The sequence below is a fragment of the Lotus japonicus genome, chromosome 3 (assembly GCF_012489685.1).
Source record: "Lotus japonicus ecotype B-129 chromosome 3, LjGifu_v1.2".
In the NCBI taxonomy this organism is placed as follows: domain Eukaryota; kingdom Viridiplantae; phylum Streptophyta; class Magnoliopsida; order Fabales; family Fabaceae; genus Lotus; species Lotus japonicus.
Genome location: NC_080043.1, coordinates 15,179,814 through 15,199,175, shown reverse-complemented (window position 1 = coordinate 15,199,175; position 19,362 = coordinate 15,179,814). Strand labels below are relative to the sequence as shown.

The following is a 19,362-nucleotide window of genomic DNA, read 5'->3' as shown; positions in this document are numbered from 1 at the left end:
TTCGTTTATTGAAAAAAATCTGTGAGTCTCCACTGATTCTTTCTCCGCATTGCAGTAACAGAACTTCTAAGAAATTGGACATTGTTCATCCTTATCACCTTCTTCGTAAGCATTAGAGACTGAGTTCCAATCTAAGAGCCACTAAATACTCTACTTCTACGTGTGTCTTCATCTCTTTGCACTTTCTAATTTTTTGATTAATAAACATTTTACTGTTCAATGGAGTAATGATATATACACACCTCATTTTTAAAACACTTCATTTCCACCTCTTTTTGTTTCTATCTCTCTCCTCTTACCATCTATCACATCTCATACTTTCTCTCCCTTACTTTTTCTTTTCTTCCTATCTCTCTCATCATTCCACCTCACACACCTCAAAAGAGAGGTGTGTGAGTAACATTATTCGGCAAATGGAGAAAGAGATGTGGACAAGGAACAATCGGTTTGGTGTTATAGTGGCGGCGCGGCACGACGATGACAGTCACGACAACCAGTGCGTTTGAGGCGGACAAAGCGGTGAGGCACGGTGCTGCAGCGATGTGGTGAGTGTCCCGTGAGCAGCTAGACGCGGTGGTGCATGTGGCTAGATCGGCGGCGCGGTGTGGTGAGGCAAGGTGGCCTTGAGCTCTGTGATGGCTGTGAGAGATCGTGATTGACTTTCCCGTACAAAAGACAACGGCCGAGATTGTCTACAGGTTATAGAGATTCGCCAGGTTACAGACCAGATTCTTCCCAGATGCGCCACAATGGAGAGCGAACAGTGGAGAGTACTCGGAAGTGAGGACTCGGTTTACGGTAATTGTTCTTGGGTCTTATTCCCTCAGTATTGGGTGTATTGGGTTTGGTTTTGCATCTGGGGGAATTATTATTTTGGGAAACTACAAAGCCCTTATTTGCAAATACATGAAAGAGTACACCTAAACCCACAAACTTGGAAGAGCAGGTCAGAATGGCTGGTCCATCGGTGGACCAGTTTGTTACTTCCCCACCCTAGTGGGCACCATTGTGTCCTGTATTGAACCTTGTTTGTGTACCATCATGGTCGTGCAAAATAGCAATGCTCATAAAATTAATGCTGAAACATACGACCCATTACTGGCACGACTTTGCACGTCCAATGATTTTCTGTTTTGAATTCATTTTTTCTATTTTATTATATTTTTTTCAAAAATTATGAACGATTATTGTATAAACGGAGGTGTGCTTGGTCGTGTGCCATCATGGTCGTGTAAAATAGCAATGTTCATGAATAAATTGCTAAAACACATAACCCATTACTGGCACGACTCTGCACGATCGATGATTTTCTGTTTTAAATTCATTGTTTCTATTTTATTATATTTTTTAAAAATTATGAACGGTTAATGTATAAACAGAGGTGTGCTTGGTCGTGTGCCATCATGGTCGTACAAAATATAAATGTTCATAAACAGTAATGCTGAAACACATGACCCATTACTGGCACGACTCTGCACGACCAATGATTTTTTTTTGTTTTGAATTCATTGTTTCTATTTTATTATATTTTTCAAAAATTATGAACAGTTACTGTATAAACCAAGGTGTGCTTGGTCGTGTGCCATCATGGTCATGCAAAATAGCAATGCTCTAGAATAAATCTTTCAACAAATGGACAAGTCAAATCAAAATCTCTGTGTGATTTGACCATAATAGCATCTCCAACCCCTTCTCTTATATTAGTTTTTTAAACATTATTTCATATTATTCTTGTGAGTTCGTAATGTCAGATAAGATTTAAGGAGCTCATAAGGAACTCAAGCAGATTTTGCTCCAACCATGGGTTTTTATTTTACTATTACTCGGGTTCCACCATACCACATATATTTATAATATTTTTTGCACCTAATTTAAATTTAATATTTAATATTAAATAATATTCCAACAAAAAATTAATTTAATTAATATTTATAACAATATAATTTAAAGAGATCATTCATTGTGTTTTGGAATATTAAAAAATTTATGTTCGGTTCATATTGTTTATGGAAATCATTTTTACTCATCTTGTTGTGTTCTGCTTGTGTTTTGTTGCTTCCCTCTGAAATCGGTTGAGATGCAAGTGAGAGAAATTAATAATATTTAAGCTAAGGAACCATAAAGTAGAGTTCATTGAACAAGAAAATTTAATTTAATTTTAAGGAACCAATTGGACAGGTCAGCAAGCTCCAATGCTGCTGAAAATAAGGAACCGTTCCTTAGCAAACTTCTAGTAAGTGAAATTGAATTAAACTTTTAATACATTTAAGTACATTATGTGCACTAATAAGATGTTGCATTGCAGTGTAGATGTGTGGAGGAGGAACTATGGAACAATAAATCCACATATCTAAAAGCTTGGAATTGAAGTGTTGAGCTTGACTTGTAGTTCATTAGGATGTGAGCGTAACTGGAGTATTTTTAGCATGTAAGTGAAATTAGAGAATCATGATTTGAATTTATGTTTTATCGTGGAAAATGAAACTAAATAACTTACATCATTCCTTTTAAATTGCATAAATTCATTCAAAGAATAAGACTATGCTTGAGCATCCAAAGCTACAAGCTCATGCCCATCACTTTGATTGTTCTGATGTGACTGATGCAATTCTACTAGATGATATTGATGACAGCAATGACTGGCTGGTGTAACAAATTGCATATGGTGAGGATGTTGAAGCTAAAGATGAAGATGATTTGGTATTTGAGGATGATCCCACCTTGAATGAGAGAAATTTTGGTAATGTAGCTGATGTTAGTGAGCCACTTGTATACAATTGGATGCAAACATGATGAAGGGAAGGGAAACACCAAAGGCTTTCTTTCACACCATATTTCAAAGGGTGTTTTCCCTTTAAGGCATTGATAGACAACATATTTAACAAGTATATTGAGCTATTTTCAATCTTAGTCCAAAAGGTTTTTGAAAGTCCTTTTCTCATAAATCAAACACCTGAACATCTCCATAACTATCATATTTGTCCTCTCACTCACTCCATTTTGTTCAGGAGTATATAGAATAGTTAATGATGTTGAATTCCAGCTTGTTCACAAAATTTTTCAAACTCCCTTGCTATGTACTTAGTTTTGTTATTATATGAGCTTTTGAATTTGTCATCCTGCCTCATTTCCAACCATAGGTCAGAACTTTTTGAAAATAGTAAACATCTCTTAATTTTGCGTTAAAAAGAATACCCAATACAACATGAAAAATCATCTACAAATTATAAAAATACTTGTTTCCATTTAAAGATGGTTGCTCATTAGTCCACATAAATCATTGTGTATAAGCTGACATATTTTAATGGCTCTCCAACTTGCTTCAATAGGGAATGGCAATTTAGATTTCTTACCAAACTAACAACTATCAGACAAATTACCGTTATCTTCAACAACTGGTAAGTTTTCAACTAAAGAATTTGAACGCGTGTTCTTCAAAATAGACAACATATAATGGTCAAGCCTTCTATGCTACAAAGAAGAATCATCTACATCACTCGGAAAAGCTTGCGTTGTAGTATGTTGCCGCTCCAAAGGACACCCTTTTTCTCTCATTTTGACAGACATTAGTTCAACACCAATATGATCTAATATTATGCATTTCATGTCTTCAAAGTGTAATGGATAATATTTTTCCAGAATTTATCTCACACTCAACACTCTTGGATTTAATTGAAGAACTAATAAAACATCATAAATGTAGTTTTTACCTGAAGGAGTACAAAAAACAACAACTTCTTATACTTTGACATCAAAGCTTTCACCATTACCAATGATGACTTGATAAGTGGGACTGATCAAGTTCCCTGAAAATGTAGGCATCATACGTCATATGATTTGGACATCCACTGCTACTGAGCTAAACTCATTTTATGTTGATTTCTAACTAGTAAGAAGAAACAAACGACTTCTCCTCAATGTTTTCATGTATCTCAACAACTAACATACAAATAAAGAGAGGACATGAGAAACTTCTTCATAGACTGTTACAGTTTTTTCATTGATAACTTACAAAGATTAATACATGAATTAATAGACCATACGAAGGGTCTTAAAAACAAAATGTTTGCAAGAACAAAAATTAGAATTTACCAGTACATAGAGTCACTAAGTCATTAGTACCTAACTACTAAGGACTCTTCCTTCCATGAAAACTTTTTTATCGTTAAATCTTATTTGATGCATTGTTGGATTCTTCGGTAGAGAGGCTGAGTTGCTTCAATTAGCTACCACATCCAAAAAAATTGAGCTCTTACATAAGTTTTAACTTTGCAACCCACAACTCATAGTTTTTCCTAAAAAAAGATAGTAGGTGCATGAAAATGACTATTGTTGGAAGCCATATTAGTTTATGAGTATTGTTTTTTGGGTTTGTACGAGTTGTTCACTATGGATTCCACACACACAAAAAACCCTAAATATTGATGAAGCTCTTGATACTTTGTTAAGAAAATAAGGCAGACAAAGGGAAAACATAAAAAATACATGCAACTAACTTAAAAACAAACAAAGGATATGACAAAATTCTTCATAGACTGTCACCTTTTCATTGATAGCACACAAACATTTATACATGAACGAATATACCATATGAATGGTCTCAAAAACCAAAAGTTTGTAACAACAAAAATTAGCATTTATCAATACATAGAGCCACTAAGTCATTAGTGCCTAACTACTAAGAACTCTTACTTCCTTGAAATTTTTTTCATTGAGAAATTTTAATTGATAATTGTTAGGTTCTTCGGTAGAGGGGTTGAATTGCTTTCATCTGCTACCACTTCCCAACAAATTTGGTGCTCTTAAATAGGTTTTATCTCCGCAGCCCACAACTCTGTTTTATCTAAAATACATTAGAGGTGCAACAAAGGGACTAGTGTTGGAAGCCATATTAGTTGATGAGTATTACTTTTCGATTTTGTATCGGTTGTTTACTATGATTTTCACAGACTAATTGACCCTAAAAGATCAATAAAGCTCTTGATAGACTGTTGTAAGTTTTTCATTGATTGCTTACAGACATTTATGCATGAACTAATAGACCATACATAGAGTCTTACAAAAATTAGAATTTACCAATACATAGAGTCACTAAGTCATTATTACCTAACTACTGAGAACTCTTCCGTTCATGAAAATATTTTCATCATGAACTCTTATTTGATGCATTGCTGGGTTCTTCGGTAGAGAGGCTGAATTGCTTCCATTAGCTACCACTTCCACAAAAATTTGTGCTCTTAAATGAGTTTTAACCCACAACTCATAGTTTTCCCTAAAAGACATTGGAGTTGCATGAAATTGACTATTGTTGGAAGCCATATTAATTGATGAGTATTGCCTCTTGGGTCTGTATGGGTTGTTCACTATGAATTCCACACAAAGCGGACCCTAAAATATCAATGAAACTCTTAATACCATGTTAATAGGGGACACAAGGCAAAACATAGAACATACATGCAACTACCTTACAAACAAAGAAAGGATATGAAAAACTTCTTTATAGACTGTTCCAATTTTTCATTGTTTGCATACAAACATATATACATTAACTAATTGACCATATGAAGGATTTCAAAACCAAAAATTTGTAACAACAAAAATGGGCATTTACTAATACATAGAGTCACTAAGTCATTAGTACCTAACTACTAAGGACTCTTCCTTCCTTGACAAATTTTTCATTGTGAAATTTTAATTGATAATTGTTAGGATCTTCGATACAGCTGGTGAATTGCTTTCATCTGCTACTACTTCCCAAAAATTTGGTGCTCTTAAATAGATTTTACCTTCACATCTTCAACTCATCGTTTTATCTAAAAAAACATCATAGGTGTAGGAAAATTACTAATGTTGGAAGTCATATTAGTTTATGAGTATCACTTGTCGAGTTTGTATGGGTTGTTCACTATGGTTTTCACACACTAACAGACTCTCAAAGATCAATGAAGCTCTTGATAACATGTTAAGAATATAGTGGAGATATAGGAAAAATATAGAACACACATGCAAACAAAAGATATGACAAATTTCTTCATAGTGAGTTGCAATTTTGCATTGATAGCTTACAAACATTTATACTTGAACTAATAGACCATATTGAAATTCGTATTCACCTAGGACAGATGTGATACACAATGTTGCAACAACGTGTAGCACAACAAAACACAATCAGAGTATCAAAAATAAACAAACAGTTAAAACACAAGGAGTTGTTAACCCAGTTCGGTGAACATCACCTACGTCTGGAGGATACCAATCCAGGAGTCAATTCACTATCAAATAATAGTTCTCAGGTCACATAAAAGTCCCTCCTATACCTAAGTACTCCCCCTTAGTATAGAGCCTCTTATATGTTCACCACTATTACACAAGTGAATCAAGCTTAGCCCTTCTCCTCTAAGCTATGAGAAAACTTTCTCTAACTCCTAACAATCACTGCCACAGTGATCAAGACATGTTTATCAAAAACAGTTTGATGAGATTACAACTCAACTAAACAAATTCAACTCAGTACTTTGATGAACTAAAGCACTAAGTTGGTACAACACTCACAAGAGGACTCAAATAATAAACCCTAAGATCAGTATATCACGCTCAGAATCCCTATTTTGCTAGGGTTTATAAACTCCTTTATATAGACGTTCACGTGAGGCTTGGATCTTCAATGGGCCGAACGTCATAGAGTCCACAACAGCACTTCTGGAAAGAATCTTCAAGGAATCAACTCTTACCAGAATAAAATAACAGAACCAAGTAAGTTTAAATTCAAACTTTGAGATATACTTGGTTCACACGATATTAATCTTGTTACTTCAGCCAAGATTAAAACAAACACGCCTTCAGAAGATAAAACGCACAGCATAGGATAAAAAACTTCTGAATCACCATACAGTTAGCAACCTCACAACAAGCTTGACTTTAACGACTGAACAAGCAACAAATGTAATTCCACCATGTTGCTCCAGATGTTGGAACATATGGTTGCACATCATGGTTTGAGCAAAATGCAGCCAATCAAAAGAACTACAATCTCCCCCTTTGGCAAATTTTTGCTAAAACATGATTAGAAAGCCAAACAATGCAAAAACAACCATACTCATCCATTAACACAAAACCGCACACAGCATATGATGAACTGAACACACTACTGAGTCGGAATACCAATACCATACTTAGTCTGAATAACAAAAACACTCAACACCATTCTCCCCCTTATTAGCAGAATTTGTCAAAGGGTGCAGAGAGTCAGCAGAAGCCAACAAAATATTACAACCAGATTGAATGAAGAAGGAACAAATACACTAAGCACTAGCAGAAGTGTCATCATCAGAAGTACCAGCAGCATCTTGAACATCAGCAGCATTGTCTTCAAGAGGCCTCTTGCCTTTAGTCAACTGCAGAATGAGAGTGTCCACATTCTTCTTCCTCAATGTACAACTAGTAATTGTGTCCTGAAGCATCTTAGACACCGCAATAAGCGCAGCAATAGGAGTCTCAGGAGTCTTCTGAGAGGAAGTACCCTCCCCCTGAGTCATCTCAGCCAAATCAGCAACATCAGAAACATGGGCACCAGCTAGCAGCCTGGAATCAATAGTGAGAAGACTAGCTTTCTTGCTAGGAACCTCATCATCAAGGAGAATTTGAGGATGTTGACTTAAAATAATCCCACAAATTAAACAAGGAAAACCAATAGGAAGCCTGACAGCAAAAGTTTCAGCATGCTTCATAGTTTGAGCAAAGACATATTCACCAAAATCAAACTGAGTTTGAGTTCCAACCAGATAAATTAATTTGGCCAAACCTGAAGAAACATCTGAGCTATGTGTAGTAGGAGCCCAATTTGCAGCACCAATGCGATTCAAGATAGCATATTTCACACTCAAATAAGTAGAAGACAACAATCCTTTAGCAGGCCATACCATATTCTGACCAGCCGTGAGTTCTTCAGTGATAGCACTCAATGACAGCTCTTTATTTCCTGTGGCAACAGTGCTCCTTCCCAAATACTGGTTAATGATCTCAGGTGAAAAATGGACACACTTACCACGCACAAAAACTTTCCTGAACTCAGGATGCCCAGAAACAGTGCAATTTGTAGTCACATTCACAATAAATTCTCTCACCAACTTGTCATAGCAGCCACCTATCTCAGTAACAGTTTTCAATAACCCAGCAGCCTCAAGAAGTTTCATGATTTCTTGACAATGCAGAATCTCACCAGTCAATTCCCTCTCTTGAGCAATCCTGCGCTGATAAACATACTTCCACTTACCAACACTCTCTTCAGAGTGAAAAGAAATATTATCCAAAGGAGCAGCAGGCACATTTTCTGGAATTCGTTTCCCAATCTTACGCTTCTGAGCAGCAGGACCAGTATCTGACTTATCCAACTCCTCAATTGGAGTCTCATCAACAACAGGAGCAGCATGGTCTTTGTGAACCTTTCTCTTGACATTCTGGACAACAGGAGTATCATCATCAAGAATAATGACCTTCTTGCGCTTCTTGTTTTCACTCAAACCCAAACCTAACTTCTTGCCAGAGGAACGCGTAGAGTACTTACGAACAACAGTCATCTTTTTCCTCTTTGAAGCAACAGAAGCAGAAGCACCAAGGGTGTTGAGCAACACCTCATTAGATTCTGAGTTCTCAATGACATTCTGAACATCCTCGACATGCATATCTTTATCAACAGAGGGAGTAGAGATGGGAACCATTACCTCTTCCTCAAGATGATCAGAATCCTTGTTGCAATCAGTATCAACACCGTGGCTTGATTGGTTGTTGCTTGGTGATGGAACAATTGGATCTACATTTGCATGTAAAACTTCCTTGAGAGGCGTGTCCAACACTTCAGTGATACGAAAATCAGCAACATCATCACCTGTACTTGAGTTGATTTCAGCCTCGAAATTTACTTGCTGGGTTGCCTCAGAGCTTCTCGTTACCATCTTCTTCTTTGCTTTGGACGCATCTGACTTGGATCGAGCCTTTTTCCCTTTCATCTTACTCGGATCAGACGATGGTTGAGGAATACCTTGAGCAATTGCGATTTCAGAGGTATGAGGAGAGGATTTTGAAACCTTTGAAGATTTTGGGGTTTTGGATTTCAAACCCAATACCTTTACCCCGTAAGCATTCATCTCAGGAGTGAGTTTCTTGCTAGAATCTTGACTCATGGTGAAGAGGACACAAAGAAAGAAACACGGGTCTTCAAGAAAAGGATGGACGGTTTTGGAGTGAGTTTCAGAGATTTGAAGTTGCACAGTGGAAGTTGCAGGAGAGATTATCAAGAAACAATGGAAATTCCTGATTAAGCGTGTCTCAGAAGTAATGACAAAATAGCCGTTGACACACAAAAATCCCTTTAATTGCTATAGTTCCTCAAATAAACAGATACCCAATAACTGCCTCAATTTTTCAAACTGTGTGGCATCCAGAGCTTTGGTAAAAATATCTGCTAACTGCTTCTCAGTTGAGACATGTTCCAGAGTAACAGTGCCATCTTCAACTAACTCCCTGATGAAATGATGACGAATGTCAATATGTTTTGTTCTGCTGTGCTGAATTGGATTTTTAGATATGTTGATAGCACTTAGATTGTCACAAAACAATGTCATAACATTTTGTTGCACATTATACTCCTTTAACATTTGTTTCATCCACAACAACTGAGTGCAACTGCTTCCAGCAGCTATATATTCCGCTTCTGCCGTAGAGAGAGAGACACAATTTTGCTTTTTACTAAACCAAGAGATTAGATTGTTTCCAAGAAAGAAACATCCACCTGAAGTGCTCTTCCTGTCATCAGCACTTCCAGCCCAATCCGCATCACAGTAACCTGTTAGCACTGAATTAGTGTTGTGAGAGTACAGAATGCCATAATCACTTGTACCACTGATATACTTAATGATCCTTTTCACTTGAATGAGATGACTAGTCTTTGGTTCTGCTTGATACCTAGCACAAACTCCAACTGCAAAAGTAATATCTGGTCTGCTGGCAGTGAGATACAAAAGACTTCCAATCATGCTTCTATATAAACTAGGATCCACATCAGTACCTTTCCCATCCTTTGTAAGCTTGATATGAGTTGCAGCAGGTGTTCTTTTATGGCCAGCATTCTCAAGACCAAACTTCTTAACAATTCCCTTGGCATACTTACTTTGTGTGATGAATAAGGTATCTTCCATCTGTTTTACCTGAAGTCCCAGAAAGTAAGTTAATTCGCCTACAAGACTCATTTCAAACTCAGATTTCATTTGTTCAACAAATTGTTCCACCATATGGTTCGACATGCCACCAAACACGATGTCATCAACATAAATTTGAGCTACCATGAGTTCACTGCCATTTTTCTTAACAAACAAGGTTTTGTCAATGCCACCTTTGTCATAACCATTGTTGATCAGAAACTCTGTTAATCTTTCATACCAGGCTCTAGGTGCTTGCTTTAAGCCATACAGAGCCTTTTTCAATCTGTACACATGATCTGGAAAACTTGGATCTACAAACCCTTTAGGTTGTTCCACATAGACTTCTTCATCCAGGTAACCATTCAAGAATGCACTCTTGACGTCCATCTGATATAGTCTGAATTTTAGCAAACATGCTACTCCTAACAACAATCTGATAGATTCAAGACGAGCAACAGGAGCAAATGTTTCATCAAAGTCTACCCCTTCTATTTGAGAGTATCCCTGAGCAACTAGACGAGATTTGTTCCTTGTCACATTACCACTTTCATCAGACTTGTTCCTGAATATCCACTTAGTTCCCACAACATTTGCATCATCAGGTCTTGGAACCAATTCCCACACTTCATTTCTCTTGAACTGTCCCAGTTCCTCTTGCATGGATTGAATCCAGAACTCATCAGTCAGAGCTTCTTTGACATTCTTTGGTTCTATTTTTGATATGAAGCATGCATTAGAAACTAGATCCCTTGACCTTGTAATAACCCCATCATTCAGATCACCAATGATATTTTCTTTTGGATGTATCTTCTGAATTCTAATAGAGGGTTCTTTGGTAGCTAAAGGCAGTTGAGAGACAGTGTCTTCTTGTTCATTTTGGAATTGAATTGCTGGCTCATCTGGTTCCCCATCAGTACACTCATACGGTAGATCATCTTCATCATGTGCTTGTTCCGTTCTCTCATTGGATGTATCATCAACAACAACATTAATGGATTCCATCATGACTCTCGTGCGGATATTATAAACTCTGTAAGCTCTGCTGTTTCCAGAATACCCCAGAAATATCCCAACTTCACTTTTAGGATCCAGTTTTCTCCTATGTTCTCTGTCAGTCAGAATGTAGCACTTGCTCCCAAAAACATGGAAATACTTCACTGTAGGTTTCTTTCCTTTCCATAGTTCATACTGAGTGACTGTGTCTCCTTGACGAATAGTGACACGATTGTGAATGTAGCAGGCAGTGTTGATGGCTTCAGCCCAAAAATGATATGGTAGATTTTTTGCATGCAACATAGCTCTAGCAGATTCTTGCAATGTCCTGTTCTTCCTTTCAATCACTCCATTTTGCTGAGGAGTGATAGGAGCAGAGAATTCATGTTTGATTCCTTCAGATGAGCAGAACTCAGAGAATTGACCATTTTCAAATTCTTTTCCATGATCACTTCGTATTTTGACAATCCCACTCCCTTTTTCCCTTTGCACTTGGAGACATAGTTCTTTGAACACTTCAAAGGTGTCTGACTTCTCCTTCAGAAATTCTACCCAAGTGAACCTGGAAAAATCATCTACACAGACAAAAACGTACCTTTTTCCTCCCAGACTTTCCACTTGCATTGGCCCCATCAGATCCATGTGCAGTAGTTCAAGCACTTTTGACGTAGTCAGATGTTGTAACTTCTGGTGAGACATTTTGACCTGCTTCCCAATCTGACATTCACCACAAACCTTTCCTTCTTGGATGTTCAACTTTGGTATCCCTCTAACTACTTCCTCAGCAACAATCCTTTTCATACTCTTAAGATTCAGATGACCTAACTTTTGGTGCCAGATTCTAACTTCATCTTCTTTAGACATCAAACATCGAGCAGACAAAGATGTTGTTTCAGAGGTCCACATGTAGCAGTTGTCCTTTGATCTAGCTCCTCTCATCAGCACATCCTTGTTCTTATTTTTGACAACACACCCAGACTGTTTGAACACCACCTTCAAGCCTTGGTCACAAAGTTGACTTATGCTGATCAAGTTTGCAGTTAACCCTTCAACTAGCAAGACATCATCAAGGTTTGGAGATCCTGTGTCAGACAATTTTCCAATTCCTCTGATCTTTCCTTTGGCTCCATCCCCAAAAGTAACAAAGCTCTTAGCATGTGGTTTCACTTTCTCAAGATAACTTTTTACTCCTGTCATGTGTCTGGAACACCCACTATCAAAGTACCAGTCTTCTTTTGATGATGCGCGCAGAGAGGTGTGAGCAATGAGAGCAGTAAAATTAACCTTAGGCTTCCACTTTCTTTTGTCTGGACTTTTCTTTTCATCTTCCGTGATACACCTTGAAGCATAGAATATCCATACAGCTTGAAGCAATATGGTCTAATGTGACCAAATCTGCCACAGTAATGACATCTCCAAGTTGAATTTTGATAGTTCCTGACTTGAGCATACGAATGTGTAACCGATTGCTGGGGCCTGTGGTTCCACATTTTAACATTTGATTGCCTTCCAATCTGCACATGTTCCTTGGTCATGTTCTGACTTGCCTTGTTAACAGCACGATAATCAAATCCTATCCCAGTCTTATCACCTGCACTTTTTCCCACATCAAGAATTTCATCCAGAATATCAGTGCTTTTGCTCATCATGCGAATGGACTTGGTCATTCCTTCCATTTTTGAGTTCAATAAGGCAACTTCTTCAGTTAGCTTCTTCTTCTCAGCTTGAAGGTCAAGGACTTGCTTCTTTTGTTGCTGACCATAGATACATGCTTCTTTCCACTTAGTGTAGAGAAGTTTATAGGCTTCAGCAAGTTCCTCATCGGAGATTTCCTTGTCACTGTCTCCATCATCTGAATCACATCTAACCATGAATGATGTTACTTTGTTTGCTGTTACATCTTCACCTTCAGTATCAGATTCATCATCAGACCAAGTGGTGACCATTCCTTTCTTCTGTTTCTTTAAGTATGTGGCACATTCAGCCCTGATGTGGCCAAAACCCTCACATTCATGACATTGAACTCCTCGGCCATTTCCTGCCTTGTCTTCATCTTTCATTTTTCTTTGAAATTGCTGATTCTTGAAGTTGTCAGGTCGTTTGTCTTGCACATTTGGCCTTGATCGTTTATCCAGCCTCTTCAAAACCTTGTTGAATTTTCTTCCCAGAAAAGCAATGGCTTCAGATATGCTTTCATTAGTTTCATTGTCAGACATATCATCATCTAAATCTGTGCTTGAGACAAGAGCAATGCTTTTATTTCTTTTCTCAGGTCTATCATTCTGAGTCATTTCAAAAGTCATCAAAGATCCAATAAGCTCATCCACCTTGATACTGCTTATGTCTTGAGCTTCTTCAATAGCAGTTACTTTCATGTCGAACTTCTTGGGAAGAGATCTGAGAATCTTTCTCACAAGCTTCTCGTCTGACATTTGTTCCCCTAAAGCGAATGAGGAGTTTGCCATATCACGCAGTCTCATATGAAAATCAGAAATGGTCTCATCTTCCTTCATCTTTAAGTTCTCAAACTGAGTTGTTAGAATTTGAAGCCTCGACATTCTAACTCTGGAAGTCCCCTCATGAGCAGTCTTGAGAATCTCCCAAGCATCCTTTGCCACAGTGCAAGTGTTGATCAATCGGAACATATTTTTATCCACTCCATTGAATATAGCATTCAGCGCTTTAGAGTTGCCCAACGCTTCCTCATCCTCTTCTTTATTCCATTCATCCTCAGGTTTCAACTCACCAACAGATGACCCTTCCTTGGGTATATTGACCGGATGTTTCCAACCTTTGACAATAGCCTTCCAGGTCTTGCTGTCAATTGATTTAAGAAACGCAATCATACGCGCCTTCCAGTAGTCGTAGTTGGTGCCATCCAGAATAGGTGGTCTATTCACAGAACCACCTTCCTTTGAGTTGTCCATTGGAACCGAATTAGTCTTCCCTGGAGCTCACCCAACCAGAACAGGGTGCCTGCTCTGATGCCAATTGAAATTCGTATTCACCTAGGACAGATGTGATACACAATGTTGCAACAACGTGTAGCACAACAAAACACAATCAGAGTATCAAAAATAAACAAACAGTTAAAACACAAGGAGTTGTTAACCCAGTTCGGTGAACATCACCTACGTCTGGAGGATACCAATCCAGGAGTCAATTCACTATCAAATAATAGTTCTCAGGTCACATAAAAGTCCCTCCTATACCTAAGTACTCCCCCTTAGTATAGAGCCTCTTATATGTTCACCACTATTACACAAGTGAATCAAGCTTAGCCCTTCTCCTCTAAGCTATGAGAAAACTTTCTCTAACTCCTAACAATCACTGCCACAGTGATCAAGACATGTTTATCAAAAACAGTTTGATGAGATTACAACTCAACTAAACAAATTCAACTCAGTACTTTGATGAACTAAAGCACTAAGTTGGTACAACACTCACAAGAGGACTCAAATAATAAACCCTAAGATCAGTATATCACGCTCAGAATCCCTGTTTTTCTAGGGTTTATAAACTCCTTTATATAGACGTTTACGTGAGGCTTGGATCTTCAATGGGCCGAACGTCATAGAGTCCACAACAGCACTTCTGGAAAGAATCTTCAAGGAATCAACTCTTACCAGAATAAAATAACAGAACCAAGTAAGTTTAAATTCAAACTTTGAGATATACTTGGTTCACACGATATTAATCTTGTTACTTCAGCCAAGATTAAAACAAACACGCCTTCAGAAGATAAAACGCACAGCATAGGATAAAAAACTTCTGAATCACCATACAGTTAGCAACCTCACAACAAGCTTGACTTTAACGACTGAACAAGCAACATATGTAATTCCACCATGTTGCTCCAGATGTTGGAACATATGGTTGCACATCATGGTTTGAGCAAAATGCAGCCAATCAAAAGAACTACACATATGAAGGATCTTAATAACTAAAAGTTTGTAACAACAAAAATTAGCATTTACCAAGACATATAGCCAATAAGTCATTAGTACCTAACTACTAAAGACTTTTCCTTCTTTGGAAAATTTTCCATTATGAAATCATATTTAATTCATTGTCGGGTTCTTCGGTAGAGGGGCTGAATTGCTTCTAACAATTAAGGACTCTTCCTTCCTTTACATATTTTTCATTGTGAACTCTTATTTGATGCATTGTTGGGTTTTTCGGTAGAGGGGTTGAATTACTTCCATATGTTACCGCTTCCCAATTTTTTGTGCTCTTAAATAAGTTTTATCTTTGAAATCCACAACTCATAGTTTTCTCTATAAAACATTGGAGGGTGGTGCAGGAAATTTACTATTGTTGGAAGTCATATTAGTTGATGAGTATTGTTTTTTGGGTTTGTATGCGCTGCTCACTATGGGTTCCACACACTAACATACTTTAAAATATCAATGAAGCTCTTGATACCATGTTAAGAAAATTAGGAAGACAAAGCAAAAACACAAAAAATACATGCAATTAACTTTCAAACAAATAAAGGATATGACAAACTTCGTCACAATGTGTTGCAATTTTTTATTGATAGTTTACAAACATTTACAACTGAACTAATAGACTATATGAAGGATCTCAATAACCAAAAGTTTGTAACAAAAAAAATTACCATTTACAAATACATAGAGTCACCAAGTCATTACTATCTAACTACTAATGACTATTCCTTTCTTGACAACTTTTTCATTGTGAAATCCTAATTGATATATTATTTGGTTCTTCGGTAGGGGGCTGAATTGCTTTCATCTGCTACCACTTCCCAAAAATTTGGTGCTCTTAAATAAGTTTTATCTTCGCAGCTCACAACTCATAATTTTAACTAAAAAACATTTGAGGTATAGCAAAAGAACTACTGTTGGAAGTCATATTAGTTAATGAATATTACTTTTCGAGTTTGTATGAGCTGTTCACTATGGTTTTCACACACTAACAGACCCTAAAATATCAATGAATACCATGTTACGAAAATAGTGGAGACAAAGATAAAACACAAAAATTACATGCAACTAACTTTCAAACAAAGAGAGGATATGAGAAACTTCTTCATAGTGTTGGGCAATTTTTTCATTGATAGCTTACAAACATTTGTACATGAACTAATAGACCATATGAATAGTCTCAATAACCAAAAGTTTGTAACAACAAAAATTAGCATTTACCAATAGCCACTAAGTCATTAGTACTTAACTACTAAGAACTTTTCTTTCCTTGACAATTTTTTTGGTGTGAAATCTTAATTGTTACATTGTTTGGTTCTTCGGTAGAAGGGATGTATTGCTTTCATCTGCCACCACTTTCAAAAAAATTGGTGCTCTTAAATAGGTTTTATCTTTGCAGCCCACAACTCATAGTTTTTTTGAAAAAATATTCGAGGTGCAAGAAATCGATGATTCCACCTGATACCATGACATTAATTTCAGTTTTTCAACATCGTTTCGGCTTGCAGCGAGATTTGGACCACTAATATGATTAAGTGTAGGAGACTTGGAGGTGGAATAATCGATTTCCATAGGCAAGAGAGGAAGATCTCTCTCGACCATATTTAGTGCATAACATTTGTCTTTTATCTTCACCTTGAACATATTGCTAACTTTTGCATCTTTTATAAACACATGTTATATTCAAATATGACTTTGAAACCTTTTTCTACAAGTTGTGCAACACTGAGTAAATTTGATCAATATCAGGTACATATAAAATATCTGAGATATATTTCAAACTTGTCAAGTTTCTACTAGCAACTGTTCATTTTTCCTTGAGTAGAAAGAAATCACCATTCCCAATTTTTACTTTGGAAATTATGGATTTGCGAAGCTCTTTGAATAACTTCTTGTCATTGGTCATGCGGTTTGTACAACTACTATCTATCAACCATGAATTGCTTTGAGATGTTGTTTGTAGCAAAAGCACATTGTGGCAAAAAATAGTCCATCGTCTTCTTGTTCCTCCACGGTCACCTTAGCCTCCTTTGGTTCAAAATTTCAAACTCGTTCTATATGTCCCATATTGCCATACTTTATACACTTAATGTCTGGTCTCTAAAAAAATCGTGTTTGATGATGGTTAGTCGTTTTGAAATGAGAACAAGAAGGAAAAATCTCACTTTGCTAGTTTTGGCCACTTCTTGGATTTTGTGCTTTCATACGATACATACCTGGTACCACCACCTCCTTTCGTCTCATCGTTCTTCTGTGTTCATATGCTTGTAAAACATTAATTAACTCTCCCAAGGTGATGGTTGACAAGTTTTTGACTCCTCTAATGGTGACATCTTTCATTCACTTTTTCAAGTAAAGTGACAAGAATTTTCTGCACCATTCTTTCTTCAGAAAAGTTTTTACCAAGAAGTCACACTTTATTTGCTATGCTTAACAATCTGTAAGCGTAGCCCGTGATGGTTTCGTTCTCCTTCATGTTCTGCATCTCGAATTCTCTGCCTAAGTTAAGCACTTGCATGCCTTTAGTTCTTTGAGAACCTTGATATTCAGCTTTGAGATAATCCCAAATATCTTTGGTAGATATAAAATTCATAATTCTCATAAGATATTTTTGACACCGCGAAAAAGAGATAATTTTTTACCTTTGACTTTTTGTCTTCTTTTGTATGTGATTCTTCATTTGAGTCAGCGTAGGATTTTCAGGTAGTTCATGAGCATATTAGTCTTCTTCTACTGCTTCCTAAAGTTTCAGCTTTGAGATAATCCCAAATATTTCCTTCATTCTTGTTGTCCATAACTCATACTCCTCGCCATGGTGGTTGACCCACCATGTAAAATATGATGCATCTCCTTCCATTATGTTTTCTTTTGAATCACAAATCCCATAAGAATAAGAGCTCTAATACCAGTGTGTTGGTTTTTTAGGATATGAATGTAGACGGAATTTGTTATTTGAAAGAAATAGTTTTATTGATCATTGTGTGCTCTATATTCAAACACATAACAGAAAGATAACAAATCTACTCATAAAGTGATAAAAGATAAACAAAAAGGGCTTAATTCCAGTTTGGGCCCCTGATGTTTCACAAATGTACGGTCTGCACCTCCTGTGTTTAAAACGCGCAGTCAAGGTCCCCCATCTATCTAAAATGTGATGACGATGCCTTTCCGTTAACTTCCGCTAGGTTTCCTCTGTTGACCAAACAGAAATGCAGACGTGTCACTTATTTAATTGGTGACGGAAATAATCCGTCACAAAACACTTCAACCAACACCTCACGCTCTCACTCTCTCACCCGTTCACTCACATCTCTCTCTCCCACTCTCGTGTGTTTCTCTCTTCCTCACACATCATCTTCATTTTTCTTTACCATTTCCTCTGCAACCCAACACACAATGGATGCACCCTTCTCCTCTATTCATCACCCTCATCATACTACTTCTCCTCCCTTCCTTGGGTGAACTACCACCTCCACGCACGCAACAACCACCGTTGGCCACAACCATGAAGCTCTGCCGCTGAAAATGGTCCAATGACCACCACCAGAGCCGCGACCACCACCTGTCAATCACGTGCTCCTCCCCCTATCCCAGCGAACACCGGCGCTCCAACACCACCACCTGATTCGAAGAAAATCGACACAAAACAGAGGAGATGAAACCCTAGCCGCTGCCACTTTCTCGTCCCGATTCCGGCGTCGTCCGACCTCCAATGGAAAAATCAACACCACGATTAGACTCCCCTTGAAGCCAGCTTCAAAAACCCCTCAACCAATTTGATGATCGGTCGCCGTCACTCTGGCGACCGCCGCCGGCGTCTTCTCCGACGAGCATCGTTCTGAAAATCAAGGGTAGGTTCTCGAAGCTTTCGACCTCCTCTTCCCAAATCCAAAGTCAGATCATTGTTTAGAGGTGATTCTCTTTGTCAATTTTGAATTCCCCTTTCAAAACCCTAAATTTCTCCTCTTGCCCACCTCCAAATTTCATACTCTGAGTTTTGTGCTTGTAATGAAGAAGATGGTGTTGTGAGGGAGAGGAGAAAAACACGAGAGTGAGAGGGAGATATGTGAGTGAACGAGTGAGAGAGTGAGAGCGTGAGGTGTTGGCTGAAGGGTTTTGTGACGGATTATTTTCGTCACAAATTATTAGGCTATATTTTATGAATTAAATAAGTGACACGTCAGCATTTCCGTTTGGTCAACTGACAGAGATGGACGGAAGGA

The 19,362-nt window shown here is 37.6% G+C and overlaps 1 protein-coding gene across 1 annotated transcript; it reads right to left on the bottom strand.

Annotated features, from left to right (window-relative positions):
* Nucleotides 1–7,301: 7,301 nt before the first annotated feature.
* LOC130743661 (uncharacterized) lies at nt 7,302–9,179 on the bottom strand. Its single transcript, XM_057595894.1, has one exon. The coding sequence runs from the start codon at nt 9,177–9,179 to the stop codon at nt 7,302–7,304; it is 1,878 nt and encodes a 625-aa protein (XP_057451877.1).
* Nucleotides 9,180–19,362: the final 10,183 nt, after the last annotated feature.

Excerpts from the sequence above, each read along its gene's own strand:
- LOC130743661 (XM_057595894.1), bottom strand. The coding sequence starts at position 9,179 with ATGAGTCAAGATTCTAGCAAGAAACTCACTCCTGAGATGAATGCTTAC.